At 42.7% G+C, this 25967-nt stretch overlaps 1 protein-coding gene and 1 long non-coding RNA gene across 2 annotated transcripts in view; one reads left to right on the top strand and one right to left on the bottom strand.

The window, feature by feature from the left end:
* Lgr5 (leucine rich repeat containing G protein-coupled receptor 5) overlaps window positions 1-25967 on the top strand; it is a 115705-nt gene that overhangs the window by 68140 nt on the left and 21598 nt on the right. The window contains exons 3-6 of the mRNA XM_051172996.1: window positions 1582-1653; window positions 7598-7669; window positions 21761-21976; window positions 23779-23850. Of these exons, the coding sequence (XP_051028953.1) occupies window positions 1582-1653; window positions 7598-7669; window positions 21761-21976; window positions 23779-23850 (432 nt within the window). The remainder of the gene's footprint in view (window positions 1-1581; window positions 1654-7597; window positions 7670-21760; window positions 21977-23778; window positions 23851-25967) is intronic.
* LOC127212814 (uncharacterized) lies at window positions 10675-25331 on the bottom strand. The gene is made up of 3 exons (XR_007833601.1): window positions 24988-25331; window positions 13883-13997; window positions 10675-10752 (listed from the first exon to the last, which is right to left on the bottom strand). It is a non-coding gene; the product is annotated as an uncharacterized LOC127212814 (long non-coding RNA).

Raw genomic sequence — 25967 nt, 5'->3', positions numbered from 1 at the left:
GTGTTTGCCATATTACACATGTGCCGTGTGTGTGTGTGTGTGTGTGTGTGTGTGTGTGTGTCTGTGTCTGTGTTCCACATTACACATGTGCCAGGTGGGTGGGTGGATGTGTTTTCCACATTACACATGTGCTAGGTGTGTATGTGTGTGTGTGATCCACATTACACATGTGCCAGGTGTGTGTGTGTGTGTGTGTGTGTGTGTGTGTGTGTGTGTTTGCCACATTATACAGGTGCCAGAATAGACCAAAAGAGGGTGCCAGGTCTCCTGCAGCTAGAAGTATAGGTGAGCCATTCCTTGTTGGAGCTGGGTACTGAATCAGGTACCCCAGAAGAACAAGTGCCTTAACCACTGAGCAATCAATTTCTCCAACTGCTCCCAAATATCTTTAATACAAATACTATTTAGTTCTATTCATAAGATAATTGCATGATTTGTTTAAATATTCATGTATGGTCTAGTGTCTGTGGTATGGATTAGCAAGTGGATAAATGTTTAAAGTTGTCCAATGATTGGCCTATTTCAGTCAAGCCACTAGTTCCCCATGACTGAGTTGTCTCTTTGGATATAATATCAAGAGGATGTATTTGAGGCCATCAGGAAAATAGTTCTAGTCAAATGGACCGGCTCTCCCCTTACCCTAGCGTACATCTTCATCCCTGAAAGACAGGGCTGTCTTGGCTGGCAGGTGTTCTGGCCTTAGGAAGGGATGGGGTCCTCAGAAGATCTGTGCTCATGTGACTCACATTATTCTAGGTTTTTCCGCTTAATAACACCACCAAACATCTCGGGCCCCGGCGTCAGTGTGGCTGCTAAGTCAGCACAGAACATAGTTCCCTGACCGTTTTGTACATTCCCTCATTAAAATATTGTAAAGATAACATTTCAAATGGTACTGGGAAAAGATGTCAAAACTTACCATTAAGTCATCTACATTAGCATATTCCACCCGAAGCTCTCTATGTTTCCAATTTAAGTATTATTCAATTAAGGCATGTTAAACTAAGCGTCTCTAGCTTTACTTGTGGGGTTTTTTTTTTGGGGGGTGGGGTGACTGTGATAATACATATTCTTATTTTACAATTAAGAATATGAATAAATCCTGGTCTAATTACAGTGAAAATATTCTTGTTTGATTATTTTATGTTATAAATGATGGTTGTAAAGCTTACATAAGTCACATTTTGACACAAATTCGTTTCAAATTATTATGCAATGTTAGTTTTGTTTAAAATATTATAGGCAGGAATAGATACATATATAGTGTAAGCTGTTAAATGATTCATTGTAAAACAACTTGTTTCAAAAAATAATAAATAAATAAATAAAACAACTTGTTTCATTTTTTTTCTTAGGTACCTCTTCTGCCAACACTCTTTTTTTTTTTTTTTTTTTTTTAATTTAAAGAAAGTGTTTACAAAATATACGAAAACAAACAAGGTTCTTTACAATTGCTTATGTGGTTTGAAAAGAGTTGTGTTGCAATTTTTAACAGTGAAATGGTTTCCACTTGAAGAAAACTGTGCTCACTCTGTCTCTCTCTCTCTCTCTCTTCTCTCCCCTCTACACGGAAACCCACAGGCGCCTTGCTGGAAATGCTTTGACACACATTCCCAAGGGAGCATTCACAGGCCTTCACAGTCTTAAAGTTCTGTAAGTAAACCAAGGGTTGTTGTAGAGGGTTCTGATTTTCATGTCTCATGACTACTAATTAGTGTGAAAATACGGGGTGCACTTTGGGTCTTTGAGGTGACTCATTCAGGTCCCTCTCTGCCTTCACTGGTGTCATCAACCATGTTGTAGTTGGCTTTAACTTGTGTGTGACACTTGCTATCGATTAGGCAGTGAGTGCAAAGGGAGGGGGGTGGAAGGGGGAAGGTTGTCTCCAAAACAGCTCTTTCAGTAAGATTGCTCTTCCAGTGGTACAGCTCTTTTTATTGGGGTCAGGGGAATAAAGGCTATATAGCCTTGGGGAAGTGCGTAGAGATTTCTGGGTGAGTCAACATCATTGGCTGGGACTGATGATGCCAGTGATGCTTCATTTGCATGGAGAGGAAATCCAGGTGCTAGGCTACAGTGATTACTTCCATAATTGCAAAGGTGGGCTAAGACTGCGAGCACTGGGGCATGCAAGCACAGAACAGAAAGGGAGTGATCCTTACTCCTGCTGGTCTCAAGGCTGAGATTTTCGGGGTTTGGACACATCTTGACCTCCCTCCAGCTCCAGGATGGTTTCCCCGCCGCCCCCTTACATGGTCCATGTGCCCCACAACCCAGGACCACCAACCCAGGGATGGCATAAAACACAATAAGCTAGGCCCCTCCCACATCAGTCACTAATTGAGAAAATTACCTAAAGGCTTACAGGCTTGTCCACAGCCTGATCTTGTGGTTTGGGCTTGGGTTTTGGGGGTTTGGGGGGTTTTGTGTTTTGGGGGGTTGTTTTGGGTTTGTTGTTGTTGTTGTTTGGTTGGCTGTTTGTTTCTGTTTTTGTTTTTGTTTGTTGTGGTTTTCAGATTTTGGTTTTTCGAGACAAGGTTTCTTTGTGTATGTAACCTTGGCTATCCTGGAACTATTGGCCTCGAACTCAGAGATCCACCTGTCTCTGCCTCCCAAGTGCTGGAATTAAAATTGTGAGCAGCCGCCGCCACCACCTGGCAAAAATCCCTAAATTTTTTTATTAAGTTTGAAGTTCTCAAGTTTTATACATGATTTTTTCCATCACAGCATTTTTTGTATTTTCTAATGTTGCCATTGTATAATTCTGATTGCACCATCTTTCCATTGAGGGTTCTCATAATACACTACGTGTCCAGTACACTATAAGACAGTGTGGGTCTTGATCATTGATATGTCCCAGCTCTCTGGAAAGTACCTGAATCACAGTATACAAACAATTGTGGGATGAATGATTCTTAGTCAGGTTGCAGAGAAAACACAGATGCTCTAGACATCAACATTTTCTTAATTTCATATAATGTGAACCCAGATTTTCAAAGTTTATTTATAGAACATCTATTGGATACTCAGCAAGAGTGGTGTCTGTTTCTGGTACAATCTTTTACCTGCAGGTAGGTTCCGTGTGCCCAGAAGGTTCTGCACACTCTTGCTGCTTCTTGTGTTGAGTTTTGCCCAAACACTCTAGACAACATTGGCCTAAACTCGCTTTTAGAATGAGTCTTAGAAGGTATAGTTTGAGTATGGTTTAATTTTGTCCCCCAGACATTTGTGTGCTAGCAGTTTGGTCCTGATGGGGTAACACTGAGATGGTGGAACCATTAAGAGGTGTGGCCTAGCCCAGGGGTCCCGCTCAAACTAAGGCACCAGCCAAGGACAATACAGGCGGTAAACTTTAAGCCCCTACCCAGATCTAGCCAACGGTCAGAACATTCTCCACAGTTGAGTGGAGAGTGGGATGTGACTTTCCCACGTACTCTGGTGCCTCACATTTGACCATGTCCCCTGGAGGAGGAGACCTGGTGGCACTCAGAGGAAGGACAGCAGGTTACCAAGAAGAGACTTGATACCCTATGAGCATATACAGGGGAAGGTAATCCCCCTCAGGAACAGTCATAGGGGAAGGGAATAATGGGAAAATGGGGGAGGAGGGAAGAATGGGAGGATACAAGGGATGGGATAAACATTGAGATGTAACAAGAATAAATTAATTTTTAAAATCTTTAAAAAAAAAGAGGTGTGGCCTAGTTGGAGGTCACTATGTCATTAGAAGAGCCATTTGCAGAAGGATTGATACAGTTCTCACCAGGATTCTGGTTAATTCCCCAGAGTAAAAATTGTTATAGAAAGAACAAGATTGGTCCCTGTGTCCCTTATGCCTCCTGTAATCCCATATGATTGCTTTCATACCTATTTCTTCCACTGTGATGTCACCTTGGCCCCTGCGTCCCTTCTGCCTCCTGTCATCTCATATGATAGCTTTCGTACCTTTTTCTTCCACTGTGACGTCACCATCCCTGATGCTGCATAAACTTGGACTTTTAGCCCCTAAAACTGCAAACTAGGTAAATAAAACTAGTTGCTTCATAAAATTCTCAGGTTTCCTTGTTATATTATAACCAGAAATGAGCTGACATGATGAACTATCTCTGAGAATCACTGTTTAAATGTACTTGTTCCACCAGGAAGAAAAAAAAAGAATGAATGAATGAGGGATTTGGGGGTTTTGTTCTGTTTTGTTTTGTTTTTCATTTAAAAGTCTCCTTTTACCCATTCCTAACTAGCCAATGTTTCCTGTCTTCTAAGTCAGGGACTCAGCAAAGCTTGGTGATTGCGAGTCCCAAATGTCATCAAACAAATTATCACTAGAAATTACTACTAGGGCAACAACTATGCTCAAGATTTTGAAGACTTTATAATTATGGGATCAAGACTGACAAGCAGATCACCTCTGTTTCTTGGGCGAAGTTTCTGTGTCTTGGGGCTGTGATTAACTGTACAACTATAAACTGTGGATCACTCAGTCAAGTCTGGGATTCGCCTCTGGCTTCCTAAAAGAGAGATTTTCCTACGGGGGGAGGGAGGGACCAGAATCTGAATCTAGAAGCAAAGTTGAAATTAACCCTCCAAGTAAAATGGTAGGTGACTTACAGAACAAAGTGCTCAGAGGCACACAGGTGACAAAAACCTAGGCTTGATATTCCAGCAGTTAACAGAGTTTTGGAGAAAAGTCTAAAGACCCCCATTTAAGGCAGCTCATGTGTCATGTGAAAACAATGTGGATTTTTTTTCCCTAAGCATAATGAGGAGTTGAACGAAAGATGTCAGGAAATTAGTTAGATCCCTACCAAATGATGAAGGTTCGAGAGCAGCAAGGTCCTGCAGGAATTGTGTTCTTTGCTGTTATTGCTGACTCTGATACTAGCATTCCACAAAGACTCAAATTGTTAAATAAACTGGCTTGGCATTACAGCAGTGGGCTCATCATGGAGGCTCTATGGCAGTGGCGTTTTTTAAAGAGTTTGTGGGGACATCTTTCTCCAGATGTGGTCCATAAGGATCACAATGTGAGGTGTAACACAGCGTACAAGCCTTTATTGCCCATACTGTTTGACATATGACTGTGCCTTGCCACCAAGTGCAGATCACTACTACTTTAATGTGTAACCCTACTGAAAGGTTTTATAAGACATTCTACATGGTGTCATCTTTTGTATAGGAAAATTGAGGTGGATTACATACATCCTGTCAAAACCATTGAATGATGAATTAAATTTGTATGCTTTTTATTCCTGGTATTATGGGCTTTCTAATATTCTATTTAAGTCAAAGTAGTTTTTATTCAATAGAATCATTCCAAATGCTACAGAATAAAATACAGATATACATATAGATATAGATATGAAGGTAAACCCTCTTTGAAATCACTGTTAAATTAGCAGAAAGGTAAGAAGCAAAAAGAAAGGGTCACATTGGATTTAGTTAACAATGTTTGCTTTTTAAAAGTTTCATACTACTTCCTTTTAACTAACTGAGGCTCAACCATACACACACAGTTCATGTTGTAGCTATTCTTCACTGGTTTATTATTTGGGGATGGCCTTTTAAAATCTTCTTCTTCTGCAGCCTACCAAGTCTCCTGCCCACCCTTTGAAGAAGGCAGCTCTGTGACTGCTCCACCCTCCCAGTCAATCTTTGGGTACCCATTTGCTATGGAGGGGTGTGACCTCCAGGGCCTTTCAAAGTACTGGAAAAGGAGTGCTGGCCTCAGCCTGTTCGTGGAGGATCAGTGTTCTTAGGGTATATGAAGACTGTCCTGTCTGAGGCAGAGAGTTTAACCATCCCAAGGCTACCCGTGCAAGTGTGAACTTCGTACCTCTTCGCCTGAACTCCACTTACTGTTTTGTTTGGGGGTCTGTTATTTTTCTTTTAACCAAGGTTATTTCCCCTTTTTCTTTAAAATACACAATAATGTTCTGTCCTTACACGTCTCCACTAGTTTCCTATTCCAGCTTCCATCTAGATTCCTGTCTGGGTTTCTATTCTTGTATGAAATGGCTTCTGATGACGTTATTTTTTTTCTCACACGCTTTATTATTAAAAGTTGGTGAAGTGGCTTCCTAATATCCACAAAGTCCTGGACTCTATCCGAAGCACCTCGTACACGAGGCGCCACAGTGCATGCCTGTAATGCCAGAGCCAGGGAGGCAGAGGCAGAGTGGCCAGAAGTTCAAGGCTTCCCTTGGGTAGTGAGTCCGGAACAAGCTTGAGCTACCTGAGATCTTGTGTCAGGTGTATCTGGAGACTTGTGAAGTATAAATGACTTTCCTGTAAATAACTCTTTCACAGTTCACCTTTGTTATACCGTTAGGTAAGCATTGATCCTATGAGATTGAAACTCACAACACAAGTGCCAAAATTCTGAACAGAATGGGCCTGTCACTATCGTCACAGAATCTCTCAAATGTTTTATAAAGTTCGAAAGTGACTGCGAAGAAAATATAAAGGTCATGTTTATGTGCAGCCATGATTTGTGTAAGGTGGATGAGAGAAACAAGAGACAGGAAGTCCACTAAGATGAAGAGCAGAGATGACAGCAGCCTTTGCTGGCTAGTGCTGTTTTTACATATGGAATCTTATGGGGATCTTTTACATCTACGATTTTAGATAATGGTCCCTGAACACACTGACCCTCGGATAAATAAGCTGTTTGGTTCTGTACTGCAAAACACTTAACCCAATGAAGTGTCAGGTGAGGCCATCCTCAAAAAATAGTTCATTTTGTGGTATAAACCCCTCAGTCAGGGGAAGGGCCCATCCTCCTACCTCCCACCACCAAACCAAAGCCATAAGGTGATGGGCAAAGGTAACCGTAGGAAAGTCACAGAAGCCATAATGTCCTCATCTCATGTTGACCTATAGTCCAGTCTTGGTAGGCAACGTGATGTCTATGCGTAGGACATTTAAACAGAAAGGACATCTAAGAATTGGGTCATCAATTGTCGCCAGTCTCCATTCAACACGATGACAAGTTGTTGTCGCTCACATGCCCAACTTCAGCTCATCTGTCCTCGTTTAGGCTTCCTGGTCAAAAATTCGAAGAGAAAGAAAAAGTGAGTATAAGCCAAGAAGCCTGATGGTGCTGTACAAAACATGAGTGCCTTCAATACGGTCAGGAACACAAAGCCACACCCTGTTCCTAACAAAGGCAGTTCATACTTTTGCACACTTACACATTCAGTCAGGAGAGTTTGTGAAAGAAATCATCAGCCATGCAAGAGTTTTTTCTTTTTTAACTGCACTCTGTGGTACTATAAACCCTTTAACTGTTTTGTCTCCCACTGAAACATCTCAAACAAAAACTGAATTTTCTAATTAACTCTCTGGGGGCATAAGATAACCTGCACTTGTTCTGTCATTTGGAGGTAACTAAACGAGAGGTCTGGGCTTAATTGATAATTTGAGTTTTATAGGGTTTATTTATTTGTTATTTGCACTCCCTTGGGGGTTTGACCTCCGCCAGCCTTTGCATACATGGTGCTCCAGCTGTTTAAGGTGCCTTGAGCAGTGTGTGATGTTGCTGTGTTAGGGTCAACACTTGTTAATTTTCTTTAACGTCTTTGTTTGTTGTCATGGGCAGTATGCTGCAGAATAACCAGCTGAGACAGATTCCTTCGGAAGCGCTGCAGAACTTGCGAAGCCTTCAATCCCTGTAAGTACAGTTCTAACCATAAAATACCCATCTCGCTTTGAGAAGGAACATTGAAATGTCCTGTTTTATCCAAGAGTTGATGGTTTGTACGGTCTTGAGCTCCTAGGCCTAGAGTTTGGCAGTTCTAGACAGATGTTAAATTACATCGGTAGCCAATGTTGCCTCCTCTATGTTGGTGTCTCAGAAGGACCAAGCATCTACTTCTGTAATCTCGTCCTGTGTTCCCATTAACGCTCTTGTTTCTAAATTCAAATGAAAAAAAAAAAATGATGCTTACCTTTTACCTAGAAAATTGGATGGCTTCTTTAATTTGTTTTATCTTTATACTGTCTGAGCTACTTTGTAATCCAACTTTACGTAGCAAAATAAATACAAGTGTTTTTAAACTCTGCCTATCTGTCAAGGACCCTCAAATTAGGAAACCAAAATCTACCATGCATTCTGAAACATGGCTACTGCACAAACCACAAGCTGCCCGTCACTGGACACATATGGATAGCCACAAGCTGTCCCACAGGGCCCATACACACAGACATAGACCACACACAGACGCACACTGCAATGACACTGATGCTCTTTGCTCTGAACATACCTTTCCATCAGGAGTCTCCCCCACCCAACCCCGCAGCACCCACATAAACAAAGAAGTATTTCCTCACATGAAGAACATTCGTACCGGCTAGATGTTTGGGAACTTGGGTTGGAAGTAATTGTCCTCAATCACTACTTGGCAAGTCTGTTTCGTTAGTGCCCCGTCTTCTCATCAGAACGTTTGAGTGATTACCATGCATGATTTCTGATATACGTGTGTTGTCGTGTATTCCTAATTAGACTTAGACTGCAGGTCCTCATCTGTCAAACAAAGCACTGCTTTCTGGTCCTGACTGATGAGGGAGATAAATGCACGAACAAAGCAAGAGAATACTGCAGGCTCGAGCCGAAAGTCTTCGTAAGGAATCCATCAGTTAATAATTACATACAGTTTGCTTAATGCCTTTTACTGCGGTGACATGAGAGAATGGGCTGGGAGATCTGAAGATGAGACCTTTATTCTTTGATCTTTCTTTTTAAATGAAAGGAAAAAACTGCGCTTGAGATCGTTTCAAGCTTTTTATTCTCCTCAAAGTGACTTCCTAGGTTTTCAGGAGCGTGCAGATACACAAGCCCACAAGGGCCCCTTTGTGGCTGGGGATGGGGCCCCCCGTTGCTTTTCCAGCCACTCCTTAATGACAGGAGCCCGTCACTCTGCTTTTGTCGCGCTAGCTTTACCTGAAGGAAACAAGCAGGGCGAAGCCAACTGCCTCCAGTCGGGGCACCAGTCTAGTGGCTAAAGTGAAATTGAGATCATGGCAGTGCTCAATAGGAACTTTAAACAGCTGCAAGGCAGGCCGTAGATACAAGGATAAGAGTTTGTAACCAAACTCCCCATTGGCTGAAAGATCACAAACAGAAGTGAACTTTTTGAGAAAGAGGAAACCATGGATCTTTTGTTCATTTGAACTGGGTGGCGACTCTCTGATAAAAGTGTTCAGATTTAGTTTCTGACCGGCTAGATATTTACTGTTCACCAGGTGTCTCCTGGTTTCTGGTTCACAAAGGAATTGCTTTCCGAACCCTTATAAAATATATAAATACACGTCCCCTGTGGAAACTTCAAGGGTTAATTTTCCAGCATGACATCACATCCGCAGTGAAGTGTCTAGAAAGGTTCTCAGCCTCTGCCTCACGCAGCATTGTGTCGGCTGAACGGCTAGTTACAAGGTCCCCTTGCCCAGAGCATATCAGTGTGAGATATGGGGCAAGCACAGCATGCACTGGCGTGCTCCTTTCACTAGCTGATGCTATTTGTGCTGCTGTGGTGCAACAAATAGGATTTGTTCACGAGAGATTCATAAGCTTAACCACCGTCTCTACAGACCATGCTACACGCGCTGAAGGTGCCGCCTGCCCTGCTTTAGAGGCCTGGGCAACAGAAAACTCCATTCACGTTGTATCGTTGTCTGGTACTTAAAGTGGTAAATTGTCCTTCTCGTGCTTCTAGTAAACAGCTCGGCACAAGTGAGACTAGTGATCGTCCCGTGCCTTGGCTGTTTCCATGCAGCTCTGCCAGCCCGTCCACCTGAATGCAAGGGCATTAGCTTGGTGCTGCTTCAGCAGCAATAAGAGCGAAAAAGTCGAGGGGCGGAGGGGAGTAAGACTCCTTCCGCCCCACTGTGCCAAGACCAGGAAGTCTCGCTACCAAGTCGCAGCCTCTTCAGCTTGAGTCAACACCTAGATTGCCACTTAGCCCCTTAGTTAATATATGGTGGTCCTTTATTCTACTCTCTTAAATTAACCCTCATTTCCCCCACCCCAACATACACACACACACACACATGCATGTGGGGGGAAAAAAAGATATTTCCTTCGTATTTTACAACGTTAACCTTCTAAGAGGCATTGCATTGTACATGTCGCCCCATCAGTGAGGCTTTTCAGTGTTGGTGATAACCATCCAGAGAGTTCCAGCACGTAGGCCACACTCCCACAACAATGCAAACCAGAAGCTGAGTGTCGCTGTGGACGAATGCCTGACAAGAAGCAACTTAGGGAGGAGTATTTATCTTGTCTTCCAGCTTGAGGGAATCCAGACACAGTCCATAGTGGCAGGGAGGGTGACATGAATGGGAGACATCTGGTCACATTGCATTCATGGTGAGGAAATAAAGAGAAAACAGAAATCAGGACCAAGCTATAAAACTCAGTCCCCACCCCACCCCGAGTAACCCACTTCTCCCAGGAAAACTCCACCTCCTACAGGTCCCACAAGCTTCCCAAACAGTGCCATCACCTAAGGACCCAGTGTTCAAACACAAGAGCCTGTGACTGGCATCTCCCTCCCCCAGCCCCACCCCCCACCCCAGACCCCACCCCCAACTCAAACCACAGCCCTGAGGATGGAATCCATGCACAGGTGTTTTCTAATAGCTTTCTTGTATATGTAAGCATTTCTTAAAAGTAACAACCTGGAAAGCGCATGCTCTGCAGGGGCGGGCAGTTAGTCCCTCAGGTGACATGAAAGCTATTCTGAATTCTTTTCAAGCCTGAAAAAAAAATTTTTTTTTAAATCCATACTTTGCAGTCCAATGTGAGGTAGAATATAAAAGCAAAGCAATGTCTTGTGTTTAATTGAAAACAGTTCACCTCTCTGCCTGTGAATTCTCCTGACTACCGTGGGCAGATAAAGTTAAAAGGCCACGTGCCATACTGCCCAGGTAACTAAAATGTGATGCCTGCACCAGCCACATCAGCGCCACCTTAACTGCACAGAACTCTGGAGCCCAGCTCAGCGTTACATAATGAACATCGTTATTTTACCAAAACTCTAGATGATCTGTATACAAAACATGCTTGAAGAATTTAAATGTCCGGTGTTCTATTACTCTACCAAGCGGTCAGCACACCCAAAAAACCGTTGAGAAGCAGCGAGGTGCTCCACCCATCTACACTTGGGGGAAGCTTAAGGAACTTGCTCTATTGCAACTGGCAACACTGCTGAGGGGACGAGACAGATTGTTCTCAAGTTTCAAGGCTCTAAATCTCCACTTGTTCCCCATAAACAAAAGCTGGTTTGTTCCTAATGGTTTGACATAGGTCCATTTGTGTTCTTTTACCTGTCTCCTGACACTTACAAACTGTTCAGCTGAACTGAAGGGGCCAGTGGCCAGCAGCACAGAGCATCCTCCTGTGCAATGTGTGCATTTGACTTCTGGCATGGCAACAACTGCCCAGACACTGAATGGATTTTTGGCAATGTAATCATATGTAACTTAGTTTTCTTTCTGTGTGTGTATTTTTGGAAGGGGATAGAAATGTAATCAGAACTCACAGTGAGTTGTACTTCACTCTGAAACTGTTGGCACTGTGACGTGTGGGGGCTGGGGTGGATGGCAAGTATCCGATGACTGACAGCTCCATGGCTAGCTCTCCCATACTTCTCACTTGTATGAATAGTTCACAAACAGCCTCATTTGTGACGGCCGGTAGTGGATTTCAAATATCTCAAAGCTGTATATGAAGTGCAAGCTGACCAAGGAAATGTATACATCCGTATTTGTCCAAATGGTCAAGGGATTATTTGAAACATTGGTTTGCATCCCAAATTCTCATCAGCAAAGCTAATTGTGCAAAATGTGCATCTCAGAAATGATGAGTTGCTAAACAGAAAATGAGAGAAGAGCCAAGCATACATTTATTGTCATCTCTATTTTCCAATTAGGAAATACAGAGTGCAAGTGCAGGCTGCAGGAGTAGCATACTTAAGACCCAAGCTGAATGGGTAATTCCTTCCAGAAGTGCATCTTGCCTACACACGTATAATTTCTAGGGCTACAAATTCTACTCCAGGACTGTGTGAAATATCTGTCTGTGACTTCATCCAGACACTTTGTAAATTGTTTCTACTTGTAGTTGTTTTAAAAAGAAAGAAAGAAAGAAAGAAAGAAAGAAAGAAAGAAAGAAAGAAAGAAGGAAGGAAGGAAGGAAAGACAGTAACCTAGAAGAGCCAGAAGGGAGGAACAGAGTTCCGGCAAGCCCGGGACAGCATCGTTTTCTCCTTTTGGCATTCATGAGCCTATTGGGTTTCAGACCCTGGATGGAGAATGGGAAGGAAGTAACAAAAGACAAGGAAGTGTGAGCAAACAAAAAGAAAAGGAGATAAAGAGACCTAGAGTTTAATCTTATAGACTCAAGGGAGCTAAAAATAGCGTGGCTTTAGTATTGGTGACATTATTCCTCCCACTAAAATAGTTAAAGAAGTAACACACTCACGCAATGACAGAAATGCGCTGTTGTGCCCCCTATCAAAGATGCCCTCGTGGTGGTAGGCATGGGAGCTCTAGAGGCCAGAGACTTTGTCTGTCAGACTAAAGGTTCATTTCATGGAAGCATATGCGTATCAGAATCCAGTGAATTCTTACAAGAAAGAAAATGGTCCCGTTCCCCCCCCCCCCCCCCCCGCCGCTTCCTCAAGTTTAAACATGATGGGGAAGCAGTTTTCAGAGGAAAGGCTCTTCCTACAAAATATTTACAAGAAGAAAAGCTAAAATGGGACCATGTTCTTCAGGTATGGGAAATAGCGTGTGAACTGTTTATTTTCAAAAGGTCCCACATGAAAGACTCTTAGGCCAGCTCATCTGCAGTGCTGTGGTAAGTACATTCCTGGCAATCCCACCAGACGGGTAAGGCGGACGTGTGTATTAGGAAATTACAAGTCCAGCAAATGTTTTAAAGCCGAGCAGGCCCTTTGGAAACGCTAACCAGGTGGTAACTTTGGGAAGGCAACCAGGAAGTGGAGCAAAACCACTTCAGGATAGATGGGATCTGTGGTGGGTGCAGAGGCGCACACAGGAGAGCAGGAGAGGATGGGCATAGAGGAAAAACAAAAGCTAGACCACGGACAGAGCTGCCCACCACAGTGATGAGAGAAGGCAACATCTGTTATGCACCTATGTCCCCGTCCTACCTCATCACCCTGGCCCCAGGTTCTAACCTACGTGCACCCTGCTCAGGATTCCCTGCTTCCCTGTAACCTGCGTTAACCCGTTATGTGGCTTCAGGCTCTAGTCTATGTATGGCTTTTTCCACATGTCTTACCAGGACTAAACTGAACTGAATGGTTTCTGCAGAGAGACTGCAGTTTATCTGTTTACTAGAATTAGTTTTCCCACCCTTAGTTGCAGACGCCACACGTCAAGAGCAGAGGTGTGGGGAGAGCCGACTGATTGGAAGAATAATAAAATCTGGACAGGCACAGAGATGCTTCTAAACACAAGAGACAGTCATGAACACAAAGCCTAGAATTACTGTGGGAAAGAGATAGGAAAAAAAACTAGACTAAAAAAAAAAAAAAAAAAAAAAACTAGACTAGATCAGAGAAATAAGAGGAAGGTTTGAAGGGAGATGGAAGAGGGCCTTGAATGTCAGAATAGTGGGTGTTAGATCTGAAAGAAACGGTAATTTGGGAAAATCGTAGATTCCTACCAAGGGAATGGCACAGAGGATAATTTCAGAGAGATTAATCTGGCAGCAGCCTGCAGGATTAATTGAAGAGATAAGAGATCAAAGGCAAAGCTCCCCCCACCCCAGAAGCTGTGGCTGCAAAGCGGGTATGAAGAGATAAGAGACTTAGCCAGGCAGCCATCTCAGAGATGAAGACAAATTGAGAGAACTTACTGAATAATTGGCTGGAAAGCGATGGGAGATCCAAAAGGAGACTCTAGGTTTCAAATCCTGGAGGTTGGTACCTGGGAGACTAATGTGTCTCCGGCACAAGGAGAGTCTTTGTTTTCTGTAGAGAAAAAAATGAGACTGAAAAAGTTACTGCCCTCGTTATTTTTTGCTTTAGCCATCTCCTTGTGACAAAATTCACAGCCATGGGGATCTTCTAAAAATTAATCAGTGTAATGACCCTTGACCTATTCTTCACTGGGCTTGGGGCACAGCTCAGTTACGGAGTTCCCCCCTCCCCACCTGTCAGCATGTGGGAAGTTTAAGCTCCATCTTCAGCAATGCTGGGAACAATGCCAGAGAGGTAGAGGCTTTAGCTTTTTGGGCTACAGTTGACAAGACTCTAAATTCCGGCATTTCTGTGAACCTTTTAGGCTCTCTTTGCCAAGAGAGGTGAAAAAAGAATCGTTACCGTTTCAGACATACGTCTAAAGCAACAGTTCTCTTCCTGGGGGCCCCATCAGTGTTACAAGTGGATTGGGAAGAGAAGGGAAAACGGGAGCAGAGACTGCCCAAGTAAACAATCATAGCCTTGATGTGAACCCGCACCCTTGCCTTCATAAGACATAAGAAAAAGCTCATCCTTATGGGAAATGTATTAAAAGATGGAATTCCCCCCATGTTATGGTCACACCACAAATATTTCAAAATAAGAACAGCAATAGCAAAATTGTTTATAATAATATGAGGAATTCACTTAAATCCATATTGATCTATTATTACATAGCTAAAACTTCTTTATCTTGGTGGCCCTAGTATAAGGATCTTGTGCCAAATTCAATGCCAATCGTCTACTAATTCCAGGACAAAAGGTTCAAAACAGTAAAAATTTTAACATAACAGAGAATTAATGCATTTTGTGGGGTTATATCTTAAAGTGGATTTAGAGTCAAATGGCTTTCATTTTATTAGAAAAGTGGTAATTGAGAATGCTTTTATTTCTCAGAGCTTACCAGTGGACCAGACTGAACACCATTGTTCCCTAACTACCCATGCCTCCTTCAAAATGTTCTCATAAAATGCAAAAGTGTATCTACTATACAAGAGTGGCGGGTCATATCTTTAAAATTTATGAGGAAAATTGCTATTCTGTGTAAAGCCGGTCATGAAACTGCTACGCTCCGTATCTCTGTTTATTATTGAGTCCCTGTAAGCTGCATAGTCCAGCTGCAACTGTCTTCACACTTGGGCCCTCTTTCCTCACAGCCATCATGTTAATAATTGACACTATTATGGTCATCTCCGTATGGAATCAGCCAAGATCAATGGCTTATCTTTTGACTGGCGCTTTCTTCCTGGTAGTTAATGGCTCATCAAAGACATTCTCAAACAAAGATACAAGCTTATATGATATGTTGGCAAGGTGTCATATAGAAGACAGATAAAGAACCATTTTCAGGAATAACAACAGCAGCAGTGATCTCATAGAGGCTCTAATCCCTACAATAATGCTATTTATAAATCAAGGGTTCCTTTCAAGAGAATAGAGAGATCCAGAAAATGTTTCTCTGAGAGGAAATTTGAGCAGTTAATGCCCTATGCACAAAGGCGTTAAGATTAAAACTTCACACAGAAAGAAAAAGAGCGCTCTTGCAATTGCTGATGAGAAAAGCCAACCATTCTGCTTGCCACCTTGTATGGGCTATTGCAAAATGGCGCTCGAGTGAACATGTAGCTCTAGTTTGTTTTTATTTTACATAAAATAGATGGGCATTCGTCCCTGCTCTCACATGATCTCTGTCAACCCAGCTGTCCAGAACAGAAGCTGAGTCGCCATAGCTTTCTGGCTGCACAGATAGATGAGTCACCAAGCTCCTTAGTTAAGACCCGAGATCAAGCCCTGCCTCTTCCTTTCCAAACTTCTAGGCATGCGTCTTTCTCAAAAGAGTGCCTATAATTATCAGTCCCACCCCACCCCCGTTCCTCCTACACATTGCTGAATGTCCTACAGTCCTTCCCTATCCATGGATGTCTGATCAGTCTAGAGAAAGGTTTTTTTTTTTTTTTTTTTTTTTTTAATATGACCTGTAAGATTTCTTAGAGAAGATGGGGCATTTCTCATAGGCAGGTAGTCCAGAAGTCTTCTGAAAGTTAAGCTAATCAGGCTCAAGGCTCTTGAAACCTGCCAGGGTGAACTGGATAGTCTTGACTGCATGGGAGTAAAGAAAGGCAACACAAATCCACAAGTGACAGTCTTTCTGGCTGCCCAGCATGAGCAACACAATCTTTTTGGCAACTGTGGACCTTCCCAACCTCAATTCCTTCCTTCAGGAACTGGGTTATTTCCACATATGATGCCTAAATGTCATGACAAGGCTATTTATCTTCATCCTAAGTGACTTTGCAAGACTCATACTTTAAAAAAAATTCTGGGACCAGACATGGTGGCCCATGCCTTTAATCCCAGCACTTGGGAGGCAGAGGCAAGCAGATTGAGGTGAATTTGAAGCCAGCTTGGTCTACAAAGTGAGTCCAGGACAGCCAAGGCTGCACAGAGAAACCCTGTCACTTTCCTTAGTTGCCCCTTTGTGTTGCCTGCTCTCTTTGGTGGAAGTCCTATTGTAGCAGGCAATAAAGTGTGTAGCATAGTTGCCAAAGGCTCATACTAAGGGGTGAGTGATGAGAAAGAGAATCTCCAGTTCTGTTCATTCATAGGACCAAAACATTGGGTTCACCCACAGAGAGGTGTGAAATTACAGTAGATTAAGGAATTGCAAGAAAAATAGATTTCTATGGATGGGGGCCAGAGAATGACACTACTTACAAATCTAAAGACTACCCATAAACATTAAAGGCTTTTAAAACATTTCCACTTAATTCTCACAGTACTTCTACGGCATATTGTGATTCTGCTTTATAGATGTGAAAGCTGGTCCCAAGAGATATTAATCAATATGCACCAAAATTCCAGAATTGATAAGGCATAGGATCTTGACTTAAATTTGTTGGTTGCTTGATTGTTGATTAGTTGATTGCTTTCTGGTTAGTTGGTTGGTTGTTTGATAGGCTGGCTGGTTGGATTTGGTGATGTTAGCACTGGAACTCAGGACCATGTGCAGACAAGGCAAGCTCCCAACAACTGAACTACATCCTGGCCCTTAGCTTTGGTTGCTCTTCTTATTCAATATGCTTTCTAATTTTCCATATGGTCGTTATATATATATATATAAAACTGTCGATGATAAAAGAAGTGGGAGTTAAATAAACTGGGGAGATGAATCAGCAGACAAGAGCATTTGATCCTTCCAGTAGTCATGAGTTCAGTTACAATCATCCACATCAGGCAGCTTGTAACTGCCTGTAGCTTCAGCTTCACGGACCCTGATGCCCCTTTCTGGCCACCTTTTGTATTCACACATATGATGCATTCTCTCTCTTCTCTCTCTCTCTCTCTCTCTCTCTCTCTCTCTCTCTCTCTCTCTCACACACACACACACACACACACACACACACACACACACACATTTTAATTTTTCTTTAAATAAGCAGAGTAAAAATTACAACGTCATCAGAGACAATAAGATTCATAAGGGGCATAAAGTAGATGCCACTTCCCATGTGAGCTCCTTTCAAATTGTATTTCAAGATCATAATGAAGAAGCTTTGAACTGAATGCAAGGACATTCCTGCTGTGTGTTAGATATTTCACTTTGCTGTGCATAGCCACATGGAGGTTCTATGCCACCTCTGTCACATTTTGATGGATGCGCCATTGCCGAGGTCCTTGCTAGGACGTTCTCCGAGGGTGTGCCATCTACTACTCATCGCCACTTGTCCTGTTCCTCTGCAGTGAAGATGTTCCAGTCCGTGATATAGTAAAAGCAAAACATGACCTTATTATGTGCCTGCATGTACACTCACGTATACATAAACAAATGCATGTACATGGGCAGAACAATACAACTAAAGCCTGAAAAGAGGGGCCGGCGAGATGGCTCAGAGGGAACAGGTGCTTGCTGCCAAGCCTGATGATGACCTGAGTTTGATCGCCAGAACCCACAGGATAAAAAGAGAGAACTGACTCCTCCAATTTGTCCACTGATCTCGACACATGTAAGGAAGCACATGCTGCACACACACACAAATAAATAAATAAAGAAGTAAATAAATAAATGAATGAATACTACAGAATACTGAAAGGTAAGGAAGACTTCTACCAAGCATAATTGCATACCTGTTATTTACTTCTGAAATGAGGCATGAAAAGCAGCCCGTGCTTCTCAGAACTGAAATTCCCTGATAATCTCGGTACTCACTTGGCTGACTTTTGCCTAAACAGAATCTGAGTTTGCCCCTTTTTACCTTTTAATGTCTTATTGGTCAAAAGACAGATGCACACTATGCCTGCTCAGATAAAGCAGAATGATTGCACTCTATCAAGAGGCTTTATATTTGCAAAGCCCTGGTGTGCTGTGTCCAGTCTTATCAAGCAACCCTGTGAGAAAAGTTATTCCTCACTTGAAAGATGAAGTCTGTTGACTTATCCCTGGTCCCACAGTTCTAACCTTGGTTTGAATCTCAGCACTAATTCTTAGACTGTAAGGTGCTTAGACACCTCCCACACTGGGACTTACGTGAAATTAAAAAAAAACCACGAGGCACTCTGAAAGTGGGGATATGCAATGTAGCTGTTTTTGTGGCACCAAATAACAAATATATAATGAGGCTGTACTCCATACATATGGGTTGTATAAGATGTGTGTGTGTGTGTGTGTGTGTGTGTGTGTGTGTGTGTGTGTGTGTGTGGTGTGTACATGTCTGCAAGTGGGCATACCTCTGTACATGGGGGGCAGGGCACAGAAGGGGCCTTCGGATACCTTGGAGCTGGTGTTACAAGCCAGGTCTTTTCAGAGTGATCACATTATTAGGTGGGTTCTAGGGTCTGAACTCTGGTCCTCAAGATCTCACAGCACGAGTCTGTGACCTGTCTCACCAGCCCCGATGTGTGGACTTTCTTTCTTGTACTGTTCAGCGCTATTTTCTCTATACTTCTCAGCTCAAATGTTGTGTTTTCCACGCCTAAAAAAAAAAATTTTTTTCACTTGCCTGAAAAGACTAGGCTGGCACAATATGACCCCACTGCTGCCTCACTGAGTAGACACAACTTATGCCCTGCCAGTTCTCAACCTGCTTCCATCAGGACCACTTGTGAAGCAGGTAAATAATTAATTCCATACTCCGGTTTAGCCGTGGGATAGTTTAAAATTAAATCAGATACCAAAGAAGAGAGCAAAATGATGGTTGTCAGGGGCCTGGGGGCTGATGGCAGGAATGGGGCAGGAAGGGCAGAGCCTTCGAGTGAATAGGCGATGGTGACTGGTTGTACCGCATGGTGAAGACGAGGAATAATAATGTGTACTTGAGATGTGGCAAGTGATTGCATCCTAAATGTGTTCACCACAAAAAAAAAAAAAAGGACATATGGAAAGAAACAAATGTCAATAAGTTTTATTTAATCACTTTAAAGACTTGTAATAAAGTGTTACAATACACCCTGTAAATATATATAATTGTTATTTGTTGATAGTACTTTAATAAAGTAGGAAAGGGGAGACTGGACCAAACAATGCCCCCGAGTATAAACAAAACACTCCTGTCTGTGTGAAGCCGGAACTTCTTGAGGCGAGACAGATGTTGATTCTGAAACGTTTAGGACCATGGTTTGAGGGAGCTTCCTTTTTCATATGTTTTGTTGGTGTATATTAATTTTTAAAAATAATGGTGTTTATTATGACATTTTTATACATGCATAGAAAGTACCTCAACTGTCTGTACTTTTATAGGGGGTTTCTTAAATGATGAAACTGTATCATAATTTTAATGCTGTACACAGGATACCTAGCGTCTGTATTAAAGATGGAAGGGACTTAGGAGTGTTCATTAGTATTGAGAATGTGAGAACAGTGAGTAATTATTCGGACGTACTCATTTCAGACAGAAAGTTGTTTAATACTGTGGCCAGATTTTAATCTTTCTTTTAGAAGGAGAAAAAAATTATTTCTAGATGACCCCTCCCTCAATGAATGTCTGTAGTCCCATAGGGGGACTGATAGCAAATCACTCTTTGCTGGTCACAGCTTAAAATATCAAAGAAGAAAAGCCCATGATTCCTTTTCTATGGTTCCCCAACACTGCACTGAACTGTGAGGTTTATCATTTTCAAGGCTTTTAGGAGGTACTTGGAGCGTTGATGCCTAAGCAACTAGGATGGAAAGATGATGTGCCCACCAAAACACAGAGGCCCATGCTGGGTGATGGGGTACAATCACGACAGTAGTCACACCCAGTTTAAGTATGGACTCTACTTCTAGCCAAATAAAGCCAATCACCTCCTCACCCCTGGTGAGACTCTATAGTGCTCTAGCTCTAGCGCGGGCAGATTGCTGATGAAAGGGAGACAAGCCGTGATGAATTTTTCCTCAAGCATCTCCAGTCCATTTGTTGACGGAACCCTGCTGTGTTGGGAGACCATGTTTCAGCTACAATCATGGCAGGTCTACTGGAAGAGTGAGTGAGTATTGGCAAAGACAGCCAACTCATAACATTTATTCCAAGTGACCTTACCTCAGTTATTACTGAGGCTGGGCTCGGGGCCCATCAGGGGTCACTTGGTCCCGTTCATGGATGAGAAGTAGGCGGTGGGAGGACTACCAGAATGATGTGTGTGGCCAAAAGTGAGGATGCTCCTTTCCAGGGAGATTAGCTTTCTACCACAGAGGGCTTTCTCTATTTCTAAACTATTTAAATTTGGTTCACAGCAGATGATTTTGTGATGCTCGTGTGCTTCCTGCATCTGTTTAGCCTTAAATGTTTCCAAAACATTTTTTTGAAATCCTCTCACGATTTTCTAATCCTTCCTAATACATGGGCTGCATAAAATGCCACTCTGTTTGTTGTTTGTTTGTTTTAATTCTAGTTTTTAAAAATGCAAGCAAATGTAAGACTTTAAAAAAAAAATAAGTGGTGAATGCCGTTGGAAACATAAACTGATTGATAATGGTTAAATTGTTCACGTACCTTAGCTTTGCCATTTCCATGGGAAATATTAGGTCACTTTAATTACAGCCACTATTTACCCTGAATTATGACAAAGTAAATGTACTGCCCTCCCTCTGCTGCCTCAGAGGCAACAGCAGCTTATTAACCAGACCTATTTTTAGAAGTGTTTCCCCATTTAAAAACAAAACAAAGGGAAAAAAAGAAAGAAAAGAAACAGAAAGTGGAAAAAGGAAGCAAGAGTTACAACTAAGCTGCTAATTTTATTATTCATTTAAAACGTCAGAAAAGCAAACATCTGCCCAAAGCAAATGGTTAGGTGAAGGCAGGCAGCTGGCAGTTTTGAAGCTCTTCCCAGAAGCATACCTTTCAAAACTACAGCTTCTTTTCAAATATTGAAGCAATCTTTTCCTAGCGCTTAGGAACAACACAGTAAATTGCTGTTTAGTGTGTTCCAAGCAGTCTGAGAGCACAGTGTCATTGATTTGGCTCGGGGTGGAAATGAGGCGAGAGCGTGTCTGCCTTGTAGTGTCTGAACCGGATGCAATTTTACACCTCAGAGAGGACACTTCCATGCATGAAAGCATGTTACCCGCAAGCCTGGATGAGACTAAGAGCTCCTTAATGGGGAAGGGGGGGTGTCTTAAGGATCTAACCATGAGTGAAAAAGGCTGATCAGAAGAGAAAAAACGTTCCGGTTGGCCCGAGGTCTGGAGCTAGCTCCCCAGACTGTTTGGCTGTTGCTAATGAGCACACGCAACATCTTTGGGCAGAGTCCGCAGCCTGCCTGAGCTTCGCTATTTCCCATTCTGGCTTGCTTTCTTCTAGACGTTTGGATGCCAACCACATCAGCTACGTGCCACCCAGCTGTTTCAGTGGCCTGCACTCCCTGAGGCACCTGTGGCTAGATGACAATGCTCTGACAGAAGTCCCTGTCCAGGCTTTCAGAAGTTTATCAGCCCTGCAAGCCATGACCTTAGCCCTGAACAAAATACACCACATAGCCGACTATGCCTTTGGAAACCTCTCCAGCCTCGTGGTTCTGTAAGTTATACTGATTTTTGCCTCTCTTTAAGCAGTTTCTAAATCCCCTCTGAGAGCTTAGCCTTAAAGTCTTGGACCTCAAAACTTGAATGGAGGCATTTTAAAGGGAAGAAGAAGAAAAAAACAAAACAAAACAAAACTCTAGGACCCCCTTTAAAATGATTATGTGAATGGTTTAAACACCACGTATAAAACACCTGACTGGTGATAAACATTGTTGGGCATATAGTAGCACCTCTTACCATAAAGGAATCTATTCTGCACTTTAAAAGAAATCATTACAAATCTAATGAAAAAAATTATTAAAAGATAATTTGATTATTAATAACCCATATTACTAATAAGACTTTCTTTGCACCTCTAGGGATTAAAAAACATGCATTGCAAATGCTAGCTAAAAAAAGGGGGAGAGAGAAGGAGGAATAGGTTAGCTACTTAAAGTGAAGAAAGGTGCCTTGGATTTTCAGTGATTTCCGCCCAGGGCTATCACTTTCGTTGCTTTGGACTTGTGGTAAAGCAGAGCATGGTGCTGGGTAGTACATGGTAGACCAAGGTTGCTCACCTCATAGCAACTAGGAAGCACAAAGAGAGACAGGAAGGGCTGGGGTCCAATAGCTCTTTCAAGGGCAAGGCTCAGTGACCCCGCCTCCTTCCACAAGATCCCACCTCTCAAAGGTCCCACCATGGTCTGATATGACACCACAGGCTCGTGCCAATCCTTAAGCTTATGGGTCTTGGGCACTCATTTATGACACATACTTTCCAGGGGAGTGGAGAACGGCTTCTTTTGTTCCCTCCCTGTCCACTAAATCTCTCCTGCCTTCACCCAGCTCACTGCATCACTGCAGCTGATGACCCATCTCTTTTGTAGAATGCACTCCTATGAGGGCGCTCACCCATCTCTTTTGTTTCTTTCTTTCTTTCTCCCCATCCCCTCTCTCATCCTTTCCATATAAAAGACCCCAAAGAGATGTCACATAGATCTCACCTAAAACCACAATCTACTTATTAAAGCAAAGATCTTAGTCTGGAAAGAAAATAAATTTAAGGGGACATTACCAAATTCCTACCCTGACTTCTTCACGTGAATATGGTGTCGCTGACCCTGAAGAAGTCAGCTAGGGCCTTTGGGTTTGGTTATTTTGTTTTGTTTTCCTCCACTATTTTTTTTTTTAAACCTTGTCTCCCTTAAACCTACTTTCCCCAAAAGCCTCTTTGGGAGCTAGTCTACTTTTCAGGTGTATACACAGCTGTCCTCACTGACTCAGACACTCTTGGCTCATCAGTTGAGCCTAAGATGATAATTGCACACATTAGTAGTGTGTCAAGATTCTAATCTTGGGCAGCAGGAAAAGTCTGACCACTATTCCCTCTAGCTAAAATCCTTTCTTGATGGCCTCTGGCCCAATCCAGGGAATGGAGTCATCACAAAACATACTTAGTCCACGTGTGACCACCCCACCCCACCCCCATCAGTGATGCTCGGGGTCGCTATTGGGCACTCTTAAGTCTCCAAGTCACAGTGAGCAAACCACAATGGAAAATGCAAAGAGAAACGGTGAGTCATCCATATTATCTCGCTCACAACAGTAGTTACCATAAATTCTGTGCTATAGAATTGTTTACAGTATAAGCGAAGGTAGCTTACAGGGTTTCTGTTTTGTTTTAATGTTCATTTCTTATTGTTAGTGCACTCTTTATATTTCTTTGGATTTAAACATCCAAAAATGCTGTTCCTAGTTTTTCTCCGAGCAGTTATGCCCTCCTGACGGTTCACGAAGGCTGGTACTGTTCTCTTCCAGGCATCTCCATAACAATAGAATCCACTCCCTGGGAAAGAAGTGCTTTGATGGGCTCCACAGCCTGGAGACGTTGTGAGTTGACCTTTTATTTGTTTCCTTTCTCCAGTGTTTTCATGAATATTCTGAAGGAATCAAAACAGCTTTAAAGCCAAACTTGATGTTTGGTTTGGTTAATTGCCTGAGCTTTAAACTGGTATTTACGGAGGTTTTATCACACACACACACACACACACACACACACACACACACACACACACACACACACACACCACAGAGCTAAACAATAAAACGGGTGATTCTATTTTAATCTCTTGAGAGTGGCAAATTAGTGAGGGATAATTGAAGTGAAAGGAGATGTTCCCAGTAAGCAGTGACTGTTTGCCTAGGAATGTGGATTCTCCACCGAAGGAGCAAGCCCTCTCCTCAGGAGACCTAGGACCCCATGAGTTGGGTGTGAGGTAGGTACTCCTCAGAAGGGAAGCTGAAGACCCTGAGATCTAGGCCCCTCATAAGGAACAAGATTTATACTGAAGCAATCCAAGGGACTAACTAGATCACTTACAGAGTATGTGCATGATCACTGATAGACACTGTTGGAATAATTTTTACAAACACCCCACTGAGCAACTATTTATATCCTGTCTTAGATGACTGAGTTACCTTACCCGGGGTACATATTTAGTCTGTAGTATAATTGGGGGTTGCCTTTTTTCCCCTCCCTCCCTCTGATCTGATTCTGAAATCCATGTTCATCTCTAGATACTGCTTTCCAAGAATAGGTCAAAAATTCCACTGGACACAGTGCATGTGCCGGTAGTCTCAAGCTGCTCGCAAGGCTGAGGCAGAGTGTCGCTTAAGCCCAGGAGTCTGAGATTCGCCTGGGTCAACATAGCAACACCTCTATCTCAACAAACAAACAACAACAAAAGTAGCTCAGGTTTTTGATGGTACTTTTGATAAAAATGAGTCCAGTCAGCTAGCTGACCATATCCTAGATTCCAGAGCTGGACCGGAAGATGCTCTTCAATGCCCTATTGAACAAGGGAGGGCAATAAGATGGGTAGCAGGCGGCAAAAGTTCTGAGTGTGCTAGGAGAGGAAGGTAGTTGCAGAGATAGCCTCAAGCCTCCCCCTCTGCCCCCCATTTTAATACTGAAATACAATAAATGACACAAGGCCTTGTGATGACCACAAACCTGCCTTCTGTGACCTTAGGGAACATTGCTCGGTTGCATGCAGACTTAACAACGTATCCACGGTCAATTTAGCTTCTAGACGCTTCCGGATCAGCCAGCTTCTCCAGAGACCCTGTATCCTGGGCCTTCTCCTAACAGATGAACAAACACCCACGACTCTCCCGAGCAACCTGTCACGCCACTGCTCCGGGTGTGTGAAAGAGGAACCCACGCGGTTTCCATCAGCTGCTAGGGAAAAGTTAGAAACGCTCTCTTCCTAAGTAACACTTTTTCATCCCTTTTAGCAGAATTGAAGCAAACAAACAATGAACAACAAAAGCAACTTCAGCTTTACTCTGTGTTGCCATAAATGCTTTTCCTGCCCTAGCCCTGGGTAGGAGGAACCAGACTTAGAGGGAAAAAAAAAAAAATGCGTATAAATACCACAAAGCAAAACTTATCAGGACAAAGATCTGTGAATCTTCTTGTCTGGCTCTGCTTTGCCCAGGGCTACAGAGGATCAGTAAATTGGTTATTCCCAACCTCTTCCTTCTCCCTGACTAGAAAGCCAAGTAATTTACAAGGGTCCAGTCCTCGTTTAATCAAAACAGAGCATCTGGAGAGATTTACAAACAGGAAGAAAATTTATGTCCACAAAAGACACGAGTTTCCTGCCTGCAGAACAGCTTAAGGAAGGCCTGTGCCAGACAAGTAGGAATCTTGATTCATGGCTGAGTCAGTCAAATTATCTTTCTCTTAAAACAAAATAGCAATTCTTTTCTACTGAGGAGGACCTTACCAAAAGGATTTTCTCTGCCATTTGGGAAATCTGCCATTCTTAGGGACCAGACAGCAATTCCTTTTTCATATGAAGATGGATGGATAAGGTGGGGTAAGCCTATAAAACGTGTGTGAGTGATGGGATTGAAAAGCCATTTGTGTCTTTTTTTTTTTTTTTTTTTTTTTAACGTCTTTTCAAGACAAAGTTTTTCTGTGTAGACTTGACTGTCCTGGA

This window comes from Acomys russatus, chromosome 31 (assembly GCF_903995435.1).
Source record: "Acomys russatus chromosome 31, mAcoRus1.1, whole genome shotgun sequence".
NCBI classification, from domain to species: Eukaryota; Metazoa; Chordata; class Mammalia; order Rodentia; family Muridae; genus Acomys; species Acomys russatus.
The sequence above is the reverse complement of the archived record's forward strand: the minus strand, read 5'-3'. Positions and strand labels throughout refer to the sequence as shown.